Below are 17,021 nucleotides of genomic sequence, written 5' to 3' on the forward strand. Positions count from 1 at the left end.
GTGTGATGGGGATTGAATCTCTATCAAGTTAATCTGGCTTAAATTTTTATAATTCGAGTGCGTAACTACGAAGATAAATAATTTAGCAAGGAAATAAAAAAGAGGATTTTTAATCCTATTCCCATCAAGATCCGGGCCCAAATATGTTTAAATCATAATAAAATTGACATAACTAATTAACAAGTCGCTTATTTTATAAGAATCAGTAAAGACTTTTTTTTACCCTATATATAAAATTATAAATAATTGTAGAAACGAACGATATGTAGTTTAGGTCTCAAAGCATCAGATGACATGATGTAGAAGTAGAAAAAGCAACCGACCTCAAGTCATCTTAAAGAAGAAAAATAGACGACAAGTACTCCTATAGAGTATGTGCTGCGTACTTTGTATGACTAGTTGTTTTCTCTATATTGACAATACGATGTGTTGTACTCAAAAACCATAATCAAACGACATATCCCTCTAGTACCTAACTTCATTAAATTCATGTTTTAAATGTTATCATATAAGAAAGAACAAAACTCTAAGCTGCAACCTTTTTGAGAGTCTAGTGTCTAAGCTAAATTACTAACACAAATGGGAATTGAAAAGTAGAAACCAATTCATTGTGGATCCACTATACATTTAATCTTTTTTCACTAAGCATCTATACATGAGTTTTTATTCTTTTATCCTTAGGGACTATTTGGTGTTGATGTTTTATAGTTTTTAAACCAAATTTGCTATGAAAAAAAAAAAATCTATAACTGGAATATAAAACTATATTGTGTTTAGTAAATATGATATCAAACTAACTAAAAGAAATAGTAAAGTTATTAAAAAAATTTCTTCAAATAACTATTAGATGAAATCAATTTGACTTAAAAGTTATATTATAAATATTTATTAAATGATTTGTTGTTATACTTTTAAGTCGCAACTGTTCTACAACGCTACCAAACAGACCTTGAACCCATATCTATTAAGCCGCACCTGCCCTCCCATCTCACTCATTCCCATTAATTTGACATCTCGCTATTTGTTTTAAATTACAATAAGAGGTGTGGATTCTCACACACTACGGAGACATAAATGCGCACACAGTCATAATAGTATCTAGGAAAATACATTGACCCCACTCAAATTTATCAAAAGGAGATCTATTTTGGGTCACCAGCCACAATTAGTGCAAGGAGGCCTTTTGTGACAGTCTAATACGAATTTAAAGAAATTCATCTGAAAGTAGCGTGTGGGCCGTATAGCTCGAAGCACAGCTGTACTTTCAGTGGGTTCATTTCATATGGGCTTACCTCAAAAATCTACTGGGCTTTTCAACTTAATGATTCCCTTCCTTCACTTGCATGCACATGTCTATCTCTGACTCTCTCTGTACGGGTGTTGCTGTATTTAAATGACAATGACATTATTATTGTCTGTAATCGGTATGGTATTGGTGGACTACTGGTGTAAATAAGCGACCAAACAGCTTAAGCGGACTCCTGTCCTGTCATGACTTACAGACGATGAATCCTCAGCAAATGATACGGTAGATCGCCCGTTAGAATTGATAATAAGAATTTGCATATGAGAGAACAAAACACATAATCACTTAACAATGGCCTACTCATTTAGATTGAAACTACAAATCATATATCATAAACTAATAGCAAGGCAACATAATCAATATGATATTTTTTCCGTTCCTGATCAGGAATCAAGGAATCAAATCACCATACCACATTGTATTTGGAGCAAATGGTCGTTCTCTTAAATACAAAGGCACATAGACTATAGAACCAATATTTCATGTCGTTTTCTTTTTACTAACATTAACTCGGCCGAATGTTGTTGTTCCATTGCATCCTCAAATCCTGAACAAGCTTTGTTGTTTGGTGTAGAAGTTGATCATGGAAAATGTAGAAACACGCAAAAAGCAATGAGGCTGAATACGAAGAATAATAAGTTCAGTTGCGTATACCGGAATATTCTGGCCGGTAAGTAATGCGTTCCGTAGCTGACATCCTTTGATTAAATCCATCACATTTGTGTAATGCTATAAAACAGAGTTATGCAACTCAACAAATTGGAGAGGTCATCTATAGATTCACCATTCTTTCTATCACCTACACAAGGAAAATTGGTTACATGATCATATCGTCTTCTATCTGTTGTTGTAGACTAACCCAATTAATTTGGGAAGCTCCTGGTATTGCGGGTTTTTTTTCTAGTTATTTGCATTGCCCTGGCCGGAATTTCTCCTTCGATAACAGAGAGGTGATTAAAGATCCAAGTCTTTTAGCTCCAGGGCCAGGCCTGAGGACAGTGGTATTACCAACAACAGAGCATGGATCACTCCCATTTTTCCTACTCCCAATGCACCAACCACCCGGAGTCACCATCCCGGGGTTCCTAGACAAGAGCTCTGAATCAATTTTGTCAAGCACTGGATCTTCACGGGGAAATTTCCTTGCAAACGGGGCATTACTGTCAACCATCCTTTGCATGTCAGCAAGGTTAAGGTAGTGGGGATGTTGCTTGGGAGGGTTGTCCCATGAGATGAAATGCAGGTCAGAATTCACAGTGGTGTTACGAAATTCTTGAGCATTACAAATGACAGTGTGAAAGTAGCCTTCTGGGGATGATAAGAAGTTGGCATAGTACATCAGAACCGTTCGAGGAAGGTTGTCCCATCCCCATATGCAATAATCAATAAACGACCGAGAAAGTGCCATCCAGGCCGAACCTGTGATATAAAAGTAGATATTTTCAGTTCGGTAATTCAGCAAACCTGTGCAAACTTTATACATCCAGTCCTACATATCTGGCACACCTACCAGACCCCAGAGCACAAGAAATATAAGCATTTAAAAGCCACCCTTTGGCTCATCTACATCAAAGCATACTTTTGACTTGGAAGCTAGCAGGTATACGCATTTTGAATATTATGAAGTTAGTGAAAAATAAAAAACAATGCTTGAAGTTTATGGAATAAGCAAATATCATATCAACGTGCGCATATAATGTCAAAGAAATGAATGATCAACAAAGGAACATTATCGTAAAGCTGAATATAAAACAACATCCCTAAAATGAACAAAACCGCACTTAATTGATGATTTGATGTCGAGTTGCAGGTAACATCACTTACTATCTCATGATAATTTGATAGCATTCTTCTTCCAACTAACTTCAGGTAACAAGACAGTTGCAGCAATCAATGAATTTGCAAATTTCTTTCCCCCTACATTCTGCTCCTAAAATATGATTTGGTAAACATCAACATCAAGTTTCCCTAAAGGAGTGTGTACAACTTAACACGGATCTAGGTTCAGTGAGATGTTGCACACAAGCATATTCAGCAGTCTCAGAGTCATGCACTCTGACTTTATTTGCTTGGTTATATGTGATCCAATGCAAGAACTCCCAGCAACTCATTATAACAGAAAGCCAGCTGGAGACTGGGTAGCTTATAATCGCTGGGGACTGGGGTCATGGCTTAAATCAGAAATCCATATCACTTTGGATCAAAACCAAAAATTGTCACTCTAAACAAAGAGGACATGAAGCAATTCAAAACCATATCAAAAGATAGCTAGAAACTTAACAACCTATTGTCTCAGGAAACTAAAGCGCGATTCAACAATTCAACCATCTAACTAATTTCTATTCTAAACAATTAAACATTTGCCCCAATTTTTCTGTAACTAAGTATCCGTTCGGGACCACAGAAAATAACTCTAGCATGTGATCAGCCAACAGAAGAGGATTATTCGAAACCCAATTTGCAAACTCAACAGCACATAAATGGAATTTGAAAAAGGAAAAGCACCTGTAAAGAGTTTGAATGCTGACGGAACACTCCTCTTCTGGGTAACCCAAAAAACATCCGCTTTCTTACTCATATACAACCCTGGATCTATAATTATCGGTTTTGCCCTCTGAAACCTACCAATCATCACAAATAACAGCTTCAAAATCAGCTCCGATGACACAAAAAAGAAGCGCAGAAAAAACGCAAGACAAAATGATTAATCAATCAACTTACTCTTTCCACCCAATGTTACTCGTATGATCAATAAAGTTCAGATCCCTCGGCAAATACGAAAAAGCATCCAACAGATCTAGCAAACACAAACCCATTACAAATTAACAAAAAATTAAAAGGAAAAAAATAAAGAAATTCATTATTTAAAGTGAAATAAAGACATAGGTAAGGTAACTCACCGTCTTGAGTAACAAGCGGGTAATCAGAAGCGCTAAGATTAATAAACCAATCCCAGTCCCCACCTTCCCTCAACAGAACGGCAGCCGCATGCAGCGTATTAGCGACCATAGTGGGTCCGCGGTAGGTGACAAGATTAGCCTTGGTGATCATCTTGACATTACTGAACTTGTTAAACAAATGAAAGCCGTTGACAAAGTTCTGCAGATCTAAGCGCTCGCTCTCGGAAGACGCCCTGTCCAAGTGAACGACGTAGACGTTGTTGGGGTGGTAGAGGGCCAAAAGGGTGCGCTTGATCATGTTGCCGTCGCCGACGGATCCGGAGATGAGGTAAGCGAAGCGAGGGGGGGGAGGGAGGAGGGAGAGGGGAGTGGGCTGGAGCTTCGACTCGACGAAGATGGAGGGATTAGAGTAGGAGGAGGAGTTGGCGGAGAAGGAGAAAAACGACGTGCCGGTCGGGGAGGTGAGGGTTGTGAGGAAGATTAAGAAGATGGAAACGACGGAGCCGACGGCGAGCGGGAAAATCCATTTGTTGGGGGGGTGGTTGTGGCTTCTGAAGTGCGAGTAGTAGGTCTTCAGCTTCTTCATTATTGGTATCAAATTCCGACGACGACGAAATGGTGGCGTCTGGTGGGGGTTGAGATTTTGCGGATTGGGTTGGGGAATTTGTAGGAGGGGGGAGGGGAGAGAGAAACGTACGTGGTAAATACGGAGAAGTACGCGAGTCAGCGTGGCGCCGTGACTGATGGGCACAAATCCTTCAACTCCAATTCAATTCTCACTGATGCTGCTGCAGGAGACCAGGAGAGAGAGAGAGAGAGAGAGTGTGTGTACGTGTTTTTTTTTAAAATTTATTTTTGAGTTAATTTGGTTTTGGTGCTGGTGTTAACACAACAAGTGCCCCTTTTTTCTTCTACTTCTCTTATTAGTCTCCTGGACTCGTTTTCACATTTCAATCTGAAATTTTGCCACCAAACCAGCTTTCCTATGTGATTCAACAGTTTGCTTAATATATATATACACACACACACACACACTGACTTTTTACTTTTTTGCATATATAATATTCATAAGTATTTATTTAATTTTTTTTAGAAAACTTAAAATAATGTTTTTTAAAGCGATTTTGTGGATGAACTCTCAAACACGGTATATATTTGGAATTGGTTAAAACTTCTAAGAAGAGGAAAAACACTTAACTTGGTAGTTATATCTTTTGAGAAAAAAAAAAAAAAAAAAAAAAAGCAGTAGAAATTGTTTTCTCTTTAAGGAGTAGGAGTAGGAGTAGGAGACTCAAACTCAATAATATAATTTCCTGACAAGTAACAGTGATGGACTTGAATAACAAAAAGGGGTTTGTTTAGGTAGATTAGGTCACATCGAAGCCATAGATTTTGTCAATAAATTTCTCCTCCGTAAATTAAGTGAATGTCATTTTAATCAAAGTTTATGGTCTTTATCTCTACATTTGCGCATCCGTATCAACCGGCCGCCAAATAAAATTATCAAAAATGTTTTTGTGTTCGTGTTTTCTTTTTCCTTTTTTAAGCCAAAAAAAAAAAAAAAACGCTATTCAGATTTTTTTTTTTTTTTAAAAAAAACCCAAATAATAGGAATGCAATTCTGGTCAAATTGATAAGCATTTTTTAAATAATAAATGCTTTCAAGATAATCACAACATTTTCCAAAAGTTTGTTGAGTGGGTAGTTAACCGCAAGTGAAAGAAATATTAAATGCTTGAAGTGCGCTGCCGAAACTCCATTATGCAAGTGATCATATGTTAATAAAAGAACAGGAGGATAATCTAAATCACTCTTATTATAATCAAGAAATAATCTAATTACCGAAACAAAATTGAAGTCCACATTCGAAAGTCTAAATCACCGATTTTTTTATATTTTAATTTTGTATTTTTATATATACAAATCCCAATTGGCACGAAACTCATTGAAGGATTGTGTAGTCAAAGTTCAATTGCTTTGGTTTGAAAGAAATTAATCAAAGATTTAATTGAGGCGCATAAAATGTTGGCTCCAATTCTAAAATATTACATTATATAAAAAATTATTCAATCCTTGCAATTCATTCATCGATCTCTACCCACAATGGGGAATAATTGCATTTTACCAAACAAAAAGTCTTTTAAATTTTCATGGTGGGCCCAAATTCACAGGCCACATCACCAACCAATCTAGCACATAGGAATGATCCTAACCGTTCATCGAGATCAATCTCTATCATTGAAACTGTCGTGGTACCCACTTTCATGTTATCTATCATTTTGGACCTATTAATTTATAGTCAGAAGCGTACTTATTTGCATAATTGCATTAAGGACCCATGATTAGTCTGGTTTTAGACATTATGATTGAACAAGGTGAACCTAACAAGCATTTTATTTTATTTTTTTTTTGGTTATTCTTTGCAGATTTTCTAACGAATAGCAAGCAAAATAGAAGTTACAAGACACAAAGTTTGAATTGGAGTTCGAGAATTTGATTTTATGAGCATTTGAGATAAGATCGAGGTCATTTAAACAATAATGTGATAATTAAACAATTATATATCTCTTTCTGTTCTGAGTCAATATAAGGGTAAATGTTCTTGAAGTCGGTCATTTTTTATCACTAAAATGTGTATTCAGAAGAAAAGCAAATAGGGAAAGAAAAAGAAAAGAAAAGAAATGGGAATTGACACCCACATGATGCGACGTGATCATGCCCAATGTGGAAGTACTAAAATTGAACATAAATAAATAAGTGTAGAATTTGGTTGAAAATGAAGAGATTTTTTTTTTTTTTTTCAACAAGTATACGTAAACCGTTGGCCTAACCGTTTCCATCAACCAGTAAATTCACATTCCACAAACTACTAGGCTTAAATTTAGCTTCCCGTGGCTGCAATTCGGACAAATTCTCTTTCCATATGATTGTGATAGGAAAAAGAAATTAAATAAGAAGTTCGAAGTAGCTGAGCTGAGGGCTTTTCTTTTGACCTTTATCTCGTGGGACAAAAAAAAAAAATGTATGTTCTTATTCCATCAATTATAATATATTACGTCACATTCATTTGTGATGAAAATTAGTTGTTCTAGAAGTGAACGAAATTCTCCCTCTTTCTTTCTTTTAATGTGGACTAAAATAGAATTTTGCGACATGAACGATAATCTTAAAGTTAGAAACAAGATGGGGAAATTAAAGAATTAGAAAGAGACAGGCCACATGCATTGGCATATTCACCTGAGCCTAGAGCTAAAGAACAAAAAATAATAAAAAGTAAATAAATAAATGCCAATGAGATGAGATAGATAAGGTGATAAATGTGACAATAAATTTTGCAAATTTGCATTCAAAGCCGGAAGGAAAGAAGTTAAAATACGGGCCATGGTGGAGTCCGTGAAGCCTGCTAATTTTAGATTTGGGTGTTCGGTTAGAATAACCGAGATCCAAAGAAAGGAATCGTTTGGGTGTGTGCAAATTGAATAAAATTTATTACTTACACTCCTTTTACTTCCTCTTCTGGCATAGCTTTTGTGAAAGCAATCAAAACTCAAGCACTATTTGCATATTGGAAGTTTCAATAAACCTTGCAAAATTATGTATCGCATGATTATACGTGATTGAAGGCAGGAGTTTTTCTCTTTGCCTCTGTGATTTGCACGTTTCAAGCTTGAACCAAAGAGTTTTCGTTTGGTACAAGATAAAAAAAAAAATGCGGTTGTTTTGTTGTGTAAGATAATGCTTCTCTAAATTGTTGTAAGTTGTCTTAGGGGAAGATATGGACCGATGACAAAAAACAAGCGTATCCAAAGAGTATGTGAGAGTTTGAACGCAAGACTCAGGCTTTGATACCACCACATTCGATGAGGGATTAAATTGTTGAACGCCGCTATTTGTGTTGAAGCAAAAACATGAAATACTACTTAAACCGTTGATTTATCATCAATTTTATGATAAAATATTTTGCTTAAATATACTAATCATGTGATTTGAAAACAGAGCAATGTACAGATTAATTAGTAACAAAATTCAATTTACAGCAACAGTACCGAGGAACTGATGGGATCCAGTAAGAAGTGGGATTCTTAAACCGGCGATGAGTTAAAAGTTCTTCTTTTGTTCATCCTATTCATGATTCGCGATGCATCGTTTAATCTGTTTGCTCTTTCATAAATACCAGCAACGACATGATGCAACTCCTTTTTGTTAATGTTTGAATCAGAGTCCAGTCTCTCAAAGAGCGACTCTAACATGTTGAAGTCCTTCCTTGCACCATATAGACTCAGCATCTGGAAATGAACTTGATCTGAAAAAACACACCCTTCTTCCTGCATCTCTGAATACAAATCATCCGCCGTCTCAAATTCTCGCAGCTTGCCATAAGAATTCAGGACAAGAGCAATTATATGAGAATCAGGAAAGTACCCAGCACTTCTCATCTTCTCAAACACCTCAATAACATTAGCATACTTCTTGTTCCTGGAAAAAAGCTCAATCATGCACCCAAAAACTGATATATCCTTTACCTCCCCAGCATCAAAAGCCTGACGAAAAACCCATGTAGCCTCTTCTATCCTACCAGCTCTAGCAAGGATTGTTATTGCGGTTTCCCTAGGGATAGTATCTGGCTGCCTAAGCTCATGAAGCAAACGCTTAGCATGAGCAACCAAGCCTACTCTCTCATAAGCAACAATCATGGTCTGATAAAGCACCGGATCAATTTCAACCCCAGAGCTCCTCAACTTCTGAAATAACATTGCAGCCCTATCCAATTTGCCTGCCTTCCCCCATATAGCAATTATCGTGGAGTACGTAATGGCATTCGGTTCAATCCCTCTATTCTGCATCTCTTGCATGAGATTAGTAGCCTTTTCATGCTCAAGAGACTTCCCATAGATTTTAATCATTGTGTTATATGTAACCACATTCTGCTCAATTTCCTTCCTTTGCATTAATCTAAACAAATGAATAGCCTCCCCAAAAAGCTCGGCCTCTCCGTAAACCCTCAAAAGGGTATTATAACTAACAACACTAGGATCAATTCCCATCTTCCTCATGCTCCAAAACAACCTATCTGCGTCCTTAGCCATATCTAACTGACCATAAACATCAATCATTATATTACAAGTAGTGAGATCAAGCGGGCAATTCACTTCATTCATCTCAGCAAACACAGAAAGCGCCTCAACAAATTTATGATTCTCAACATAAAGATTCAAAAGCGTCGAATAACTTACTGTATCTGGCTTAACGCCCTGTTCCCTCATTTCTTCAATAAGCAACCTAGCCTCTTTAAACAGCTTGGCTTTGCCAAAGACATTGATCATAGTATTATAAGCAACAAGATCAGGCACAATGCCCGAACTCTTCAACCTCGAAAAGATTGAAATTGCCTTAGAATAATCACTCAACTTCCTGGCAAGCTCAATCAAATTACTATACAACACAAGATCACCCGAAACACGGTCTTGCTCCATTTGTTGTAGCCAAGAAATTGCAGAATCAAACATGCCCTCTTTACCAAAACACGTTATAAGCGTCGAATAAGTATACCTATCAGGCGCAATCCCTCTCTGACGCATTTCATCAAACAGGCCGTGGGCGAGCTCCCACTGTTTCGCCCTCAGCACGTTGCGCAAGACCACATTGTACGCAAACACTGAAGGCGAATACCTAGCCTCTTCATTGATCCAATCGAGAATTGCCACTGATCTCTGATAATTTTGTTCACGCGTGAGCAATGAAACCATGAAACGAATCGATAGTTGCCTGTCTTTATAAGGTGACAATAAAGCAAACAGTTCGTGTTCATTCTGGGTTTCGCTTATCGACTTCAACAGCTCGTTCATGTCTACACTGTGGTCTAAGTGAACTGGGACTTTCTTGTTTGGGTGTCTGTAATACTTCGTCGTTTTGTCTGGCGTTCTTCTCCATATGTCTTTGGATTTTGAAGGGGATGATGAAGAAGAAGAGGCAGTAACGAGGGATATTGGGATTCTGGGTTTTGTTGAGGGGTAAAATTGCGATTTGTTAAGAGAAAGTAGTGGAAGTAAAAATGAAGTAGAAGATGATAGTGTCTCTACCTGTACGGAAGTTGCTGATAAGGAGAACGTACACATGCTTTCAAATGGTTCCTACAAGTGCCCAAGTGGAGCAAGTTATAGAACTTGTGTGATACGACATCTTCGCCCCGAAAGATCATAGCTAACTCCTTTAAATTCTACCGTTTAAAAGCGTGGACATGTGAAAAAAAATTATATATATTATATATTAGTTAATCTTTAATACAAATATATTTTTAAATCATACAGTTTAATAGATTTAGATTATATTGTTATTAAACCACATGGTATTATAATGTATTAAAAAATAATTCTATTAAATCATACAAATTAACAACATGTTAGCATTAATAAAAAAAGAGAACTTCTGCATTTAAGAATGATTAATAAATATTGTGTGTGAAATATATAATTTAATTAAGTATAATCATTAATTACATTGAGATTTTTTTAAAAATAAATGTATGCATGACATACATATATTAATGGAACGTAATACTATAAAATTTCTCCTTCACAATTTATATATTTAAATAAATAATGAATCTGTGGACTCCCAAGAATATTGCTGTGTGGCAATATAGTTTAACATAATATAAGAAATGTCACTCACCAAATTAGTAGGTAATTTGGAGCTGTCTTTTTTCAGATGAAATTAGGAAAACGAGGTGAGAACCGTCGAGAAAAAAGATTTCAATCAAATCACTGTCAAGCATGTTCTTCTCTTTAACAGCTAGTGTAATTATAGACTTTAAGAGTTAGTTAAAAACAGGAGCAATAATGAACAGGAGAGGAGCAGCCGAAGCAGTTTCATGAGTGGAACGGTGGACAATCTTCCAGCAGCTGAAGGGGAAGGAGAAGGACCTGACGATCCCGGAGTAAATGCTGTCACATTTTCCTCAGAGCAATTGTAGTTGCAGCGACTAGGACGAACAACTCTGTACACGCCGTTACTGGCTAAAAGGTAGATGTCTTTTCTGTTATCCTGACCAAAAGAGGTGATGAACCCCAGTGAGGGGAATGAGCTTCCTTTTACGGTATCACACTGAATTGGAGAGTCGCGAGCACAGCTAACAGAAAGCTTAGTAGTGCTGAAGTTTCCGCTATTTTCTGGATTTTCTGTGCCTGCCCATACGGCAGCACCATACAAATCTGTGTACAAGTACCTGAAACCATAGTGTACTAGCAATTGGTATTTTGTTTTACATGTTTACCATCACCAAGTGATTCCAAATGTGTGAAACTGAACTTACCTTCCATACATGCATGGATCAGTCTGGGACCGATAGAAATAGCCTCCGGTGATTGAAGCAGATCCTTCAGCCTTGTTTACCTCAGAGTGGTTGTAGCCCATTACGGGGAAGATGGGGTTTATGGAGCTAGCAGAGGTATTACCCCCTGGAGAACTCGGGGGATTGTACCGAAAAGGGCCTTCATAAACACGCCATCCGTAGTTTCCACCCTTTGTGACTATGTCCACTTCTTCATATTCATCCTATTAGACCATTAATAGCCAGATGCATTAACAACACTGGACAAATTTTTCATGACAAATTTGATAATTTTATAGTTGGAAGGTAACGGCCTAATGGGTATAGCAACATCAGATACTTCAAACTTGCACTTTTGCTTGATATTAACATGCCAACCTGGCCGACATCTGCACATAGAAAGTAGGAAGGTCTCTCTGCATCAAAGCTGCATCGCCAAGGATTTCTGAATCCTAAGGCCCAAATCTCAGGCTGCAATTGCTTATCTTCAGAATATGGATTATCTGCAGGGATAGAATAGTTTCCCCATAATCCAAGGTCACTAATTTCTTTAGCACCTGCAAACATTCATTAATAAGAAAATTTGTTCTGGAGTTGCTTAACTAAGAAAGGAGTGATTGAACAGAGGTAAGAATCCAAACACCGTACTTACTTGGTATCTTATCCACATCGAGTCTCATTATTTTTCCGAGCAAGGATTTCTTGTTTTGTGAAAAATTATTAGGATCACCTCTGCCTCCACCATCTCCCATCATGAAGTATAAATGACCATCTTCAGGTCCAAAGAGAATCTGACCGCCATGATGGGATGTGAAAGGGAGACCCATGGTTAAGATTCTTCTAACTTCCAGTGGTTTGACACTTGCTACCTGAAATAAATGTCAGAATACATTTGATTACATTGCCGTGTAGTCATAATATCTAAAAGCCAATGCAAATTACTTAGATTTTTACCGAGGAAGGTTGCACTGTTTTGGTACCATTAGCAGAGAACTCTGCTATGACACTGTGATATTGACATGGCATTGCCCCATTATCAGATCCTAGTTTGGAAGGATCACATCCCACATCAGTGTTACATGAACATCTCCCTGAACATTCTGGCAATATAATCTTATCACAGTTGAAGGAGACAAAGAAGCGGCCGTTTTGCTGAAAGTTAGGATGAAAAGCTATTCCCATCATCCCCAACTCAACATCAGCATGTACTTGATCAGTCAAATCAAGAAAAGGGTTTGATTCATCAAGTTCCAATTTTGAGCCTGATCCCTGCTCTGGAACTGTTGCTAACCACGTCTTACCATCTTGGTTAGACAAGAAAACGCGGTTTGAACCATCAGGATGAGGTACCATATTAAGGTATGCTCCAGTTCCAACTTTCTCAAGGCAAAGACCACTTGGTGGACTCGGAGTTTCAGAACTATTTAGTGAAACTGGTCCTCCATCAAAACATACAAGTCCATCTCCAGAAGCTCCACCAAATTCATTGCAGAAAGCACTCTTTGACGGCCATAAATCAGTATGCTTGGAAGTAGAATTAACTAGTCTTGCATCTCTACCTTGCAAAGAAAAAGGAGAACTTGAAATGGATACATTATGGCATTCATCCCAAACCTTTGAACAAAAATTAATAGCAGCGCGTTGGGACTGGGTTGAATTTGCTGAAACGGTGGAATTGCAAAGAACAGGAACTTTCTTTAGTTTCGATTCAACTCTGTATAGCTCTGATGAGAACTGATCACATCTCTGCAAAGAATATCAAGTATTTAACCATGTGACATAGAAACTGTCCCAAAGATTGTAGCAAATAACTGAAGGACACATATACATACTAGAGCAGTAAGTTTCATAGATGGCTAGCAGAAGTTAATACAGAAATAGGTGGACTGGATTTACCGAGCAGAGTATTGATTTAAGAAGAGAAGCACAACCGGAATCAGAAACATTCATTGCTTTGAATTGATTCTGCAACTGCTGGTCTTCTGTGGAGTTACAGCAGACACTTCCATTGTATTGGCAGAAAGCAAGCGGAGCCTTCGGGGTAAATGGAGCTCCTACACCGGTTAAAACAAGCAAAATATAATGCAAAATGAAAGGAAAATATGAGCATTAAAATAGCAACTTCACATCCAATCTTTTACTAAATGCAGCATTGACTTCGAAAACACTCACTTAAATTAGTACACAAGGGATGCGGAGTGGAATGATCAACAAGCAACATCATGTAGCAAAACAAGAATATGGTAGTAAGAACACCACCCATTTCTCAATATTGACAGATCAATCACATGCTCACAGCCTTTTCAACTTCTCCAATGGACAGTTCAAGGAACAAAGTTCCTTCATTTTAATATTATCCAATGAATCCAGTTGAAATAAACTAATAAAAAACAATACTGAGCATATCTAAATGCTGCACCAACTACTAAAAAAAAAGCGTTTTTCAACTCTTTATATGCCTATTGATTTCACATTGATCACTTAAATAAGTTGAATCCAATTCAAACAATTATTGTTTTATAATGTTGGCTAACTCTAACGATAATTGACAATATACGTATATTAAAGATGTTTTATACGCAAGGTTAAATGTCTCAAGTTGACTTTTACTTGGAGAATGAAACTTAATTAATTAATGAAGCGCCCAAAAAGATGTTGAATTCAATGTCTAAAAGATTAACATCTTCTTCCTTTTTATTCTTTTTTTTTTTAATCTCTTGTTAGTTGAACTTTTCGAATCTAATTAAAAAAAAATGGTTTACTTGTAAATAAATCAAAAAATTGACTTCGTTGTTAATATCAAATTTGGAACCTCAATCTCGATTGTTTTTTGTGAGGAGAAATTAGGGAAAAAAAAAAAAAAAAGAGAGAGAGACTCTTTGTCCGTCTGAAAGATAATCCCTTTGGATTTGTTTTTAAGAAAACAATTATCAAACTGCCGTGTCCAAGTTGTTGCTCTTGGTCTGTTAATTGTTTGTGCTTCCGGCGACTTTTAGCTGTATCTCAATGCTGTTGCCTGTTTTGATCGTCTAAAATGGGCCGTTGGAACTAATTCATATACATAGAAAAACTACATTTTTTTAAAAATAAAGTAATTTTTTAATTGGGAAAAGAATAGTGAACCCTACAAGTTTGGAAAAAAAAAAAATGGTGGCGCTGGACCTAATTTATGTACATAGAAAAACTACATTTTTTTAAAATAAAGTAATTTCTTAATTGAAAAAAGGACGGCGAATCTCTTTAAGTTTGGGAAGAGGGACATAAAATCTCTTATCGTTTTTAAAAAGATATATAACTCTATTTTTATTATTAAATTCCATTTCTTTTAATAGTAAATTTATTTTTAATTTACAATTACTATTATATCTCTATAATAAATAATTCAATATATTGACTTAAGACATGTCATTGATAACATGTATAATGAAATCAACAACTTTTTATTTTAAACTTAAAATTGAGTTGTAATTACATTTTGCCCAAATTATTCACTCTAAATTATTAATATACTTTTCTCAATGATAAGATGATAAAAAAAAATATGAATAATAGGTAAAATTAAAATCAAATTTATCATTGGGAAGGGCATGTTCATAAGTTAAAGTGAATAATTTGGGCAAAAGGTAATTACATCTTAATTTTAAGTTTTAAATGAAAAATTATTAATTTCATTATACCCATTATATGTCTTAAGTCAATATTTTGAATTATTTATTATAGAGACATAATAGTATTTGTAAATTAAACATAAATTTACTATTAAAACAAATGGAATTTAATAATAAAAATGGAGGTTATATGTGTTTTTCAAAACGTTAAAGGGTTTTATGTCCCTTTTCCCAAACGTTAGAGGGATCACTATCTTTTTCCCTTCTTAATTTAACACTGTGCTAGAATTCACAATACCAAGAATATAGCGTTGTTTTGTAATTAATATATCTTACAATAAAAATGTATAGATAAAAGAAATAATAGTTTTGAATAAAAATTTCATTGAATTGAGAAGAGAATGAGAAACCTTCGCACCCCTTTTATACTTCAAATACATGAAAGTACTGAAATACTTCAAAATCCTAAGAGTACAGAAGAATTGTTATTTGACTCTATGATGAATGATTTCGGGTCTAGCGTTGGAGCATCAACAAAAGACTTTTCAAATTTTACCTTAAAAGTCGATTTGCTTAGGTATATAATAAATAGAAGAGTGACAAAATAAAATCTCTTCCAAAAGGCTCTTTAAATCAGGCAAAATAATATTATTTTAATTAAATATTTCCCTTCACCAAATTTAATCACCCTCCATTTTATCACTCCAACTGTTTCACTCAAAATCTTTGTTGCTAGGTAATTTTTCCTTGATTATAAATGTTATTGTTGTTGTTATGTTTTAAATATGTTTATCTTTTAATAATTCTCTTGATGTGCTCTTAATATGTTTTTTCTATTATGTTTGACCATTTTTAATTTAATGGATGTTAATTAAAAAAACTAGTAATTAATAAATTAAACATATAATAAAATTATAAAATTACTTGAAAACATACAACAATTTGAAGAAAAAAATATTTGATATGAGATATGCACGAGATAATATTTAATAGGGTAAAAAAAATATTGTTATATAGCTATTAATTTTTTGTGAAAAGAAAAATAAATAATAATTATATTTGTTTTCTTTCTCTCTCAAATAAAAATACTAAAATATTAATAGGAGAGAAAAAACTCACTAGGCAATATTAAAGAGTGAGAAACATATCTTATTTAAAGAATCCTGATTGAAGTGTCTTTCGGAGTGTTTATGCTGATGTCACTCTTCAAATAAGAAGTAAAATCTTTTTTGAAGAGCTTTTTGATGATTCTCTTAGTTAAATTATTTTAAGGGTTTAATAATCTCCTACTACATGTGCATTTATAGTAATGTATGGATAATATTTATTTACATATTACTTTTCATACAATAACTAATCACAAAAACTCAGGCCAAGATTGAATCTAAAGCAATAACAAATACTAGAAATTCAAATAAGAAATGAAGGGATTATATTTAATTAATTCAACTTCTAAAAGAAATTAGTAATGTATTAATCGTGTTTATGATTAATGAAGAGGGAAGAGTTGGAGTTTGATTAGAATAAAAAAAAAAGAGAAATAATCATAACCATCAACACATAATATAAAACCTTTTCAAATTTATTAAAAAAAGAAAGAAGAAAGCTCGTATAAAACAAACCGCTAAAAACCACAATGAGCATTATATACAGTGAATCAAATTATGTGTACGTAGTAGAATTGGAATGCCGTCAACAAAATACCTCAACATGCATGTACACTTAATTACGATAGCTGTTCGTATCGCTTATTCAAGTATGCAAAAACAAGAAATCAAAAAGGGCCTGTAGTATCATGGAACAAGAAATGCAAAAACAAATAATTGAAATGAAATTAACTCAGTTTTACTCTATTATTTCTTTTAAGCTAGCGATTG

General features: G+C 35.2%; 3 protein-coding genes across 3 annotated transcripts; all 3 read right to left on the bottom strand.

Moving 5' to 3' along the window:
* Positions 1-1,643: 1,643 nt before the first annotated feature.
* On the bottom strand, positions 1,644-5,196 carry LOC18039337 (beta-glucuronosyltransferase GlcAT14A). Its single transcript, XM_006430991.2, has 4 exons — positions 4,207-5,196; positions 4,028-4,103; positions 3,812-3,927; positions 1,644-2,725 (listed from the first exon to the last, which is right to left on the bottom strand). Exons 1-4 carry the CDS (start codon positions 4,790-4,792, stop codon positions 2,211-2,213), a joined length of 1,293 nt encoding a protein of 430 aa, XP_006431054.1. The 5' UTR covers positions 4,793-5,196; the 3' UTR covers positions 1,644-2,210.
* A 3,072-nt stretch (positions 5,197-8,268) lies between these two features.
* LOC18039338 (pentatricopeptide repeat-containing protein At5g39980, chloroplastic) lies at positions 8,269-10,378 on the bottom strand. Its single transcript, XM_006430992.2, has one exon. The coding sequence runs from the start codon at positions 10,320-10,322 to the stop codon at positions 8,289-8,291; it is 2,034 nt and encodes a 677-aa protein (XP_006431055.1). The 5' UTR covers positions 10,323-10,378; the 3' UTR covers positions 8,269-8,288.
* A 638-nt stretch (positions 10,379-11,016) lies between these two features.
* Positions 11,017-13,799, bottom strand: LOC18040106 (HIPL1 protein). Its single transcript, XM_006430993.1, has 7 exons — positions 13,709-13,799; positions 13,433-13,590; positions 12,491-13,282; positions 12,189-12,405; positions 11,915-12,093; positions 11,519-11,760; positions 11,017-11,431 (listed from the first exon to the last, which is right to left on the bottom strand). Exons 1-7 carry the CDS (start codon positions 13,797-13,799, stop codon positions 11,017-11,019), a joined length of 2,094 nt encoding a protein of 697 aa, XP_006431056.1.
* Between the last annotated feature and the right edge of the window lie 3,222 nt (positions 13,800-17,021).

The sequence above is a fragment of the Citrus clementina genome, unplaced genomic scaffold (genome assembly GCF_000493195.1).
Source record: "Citrus clementina cultivar Clemenules unplaced genomic scaffold, Citrus_clementina_v1.0 scaffold_6, whole genome shotgun sequence".
Lineage (NCBI taxonomy): Eukaryota > Viridiplantae > Streptophyta > Magnoliopsida > Sapindales > Rutaceae > Citrus > Citrus x clementina.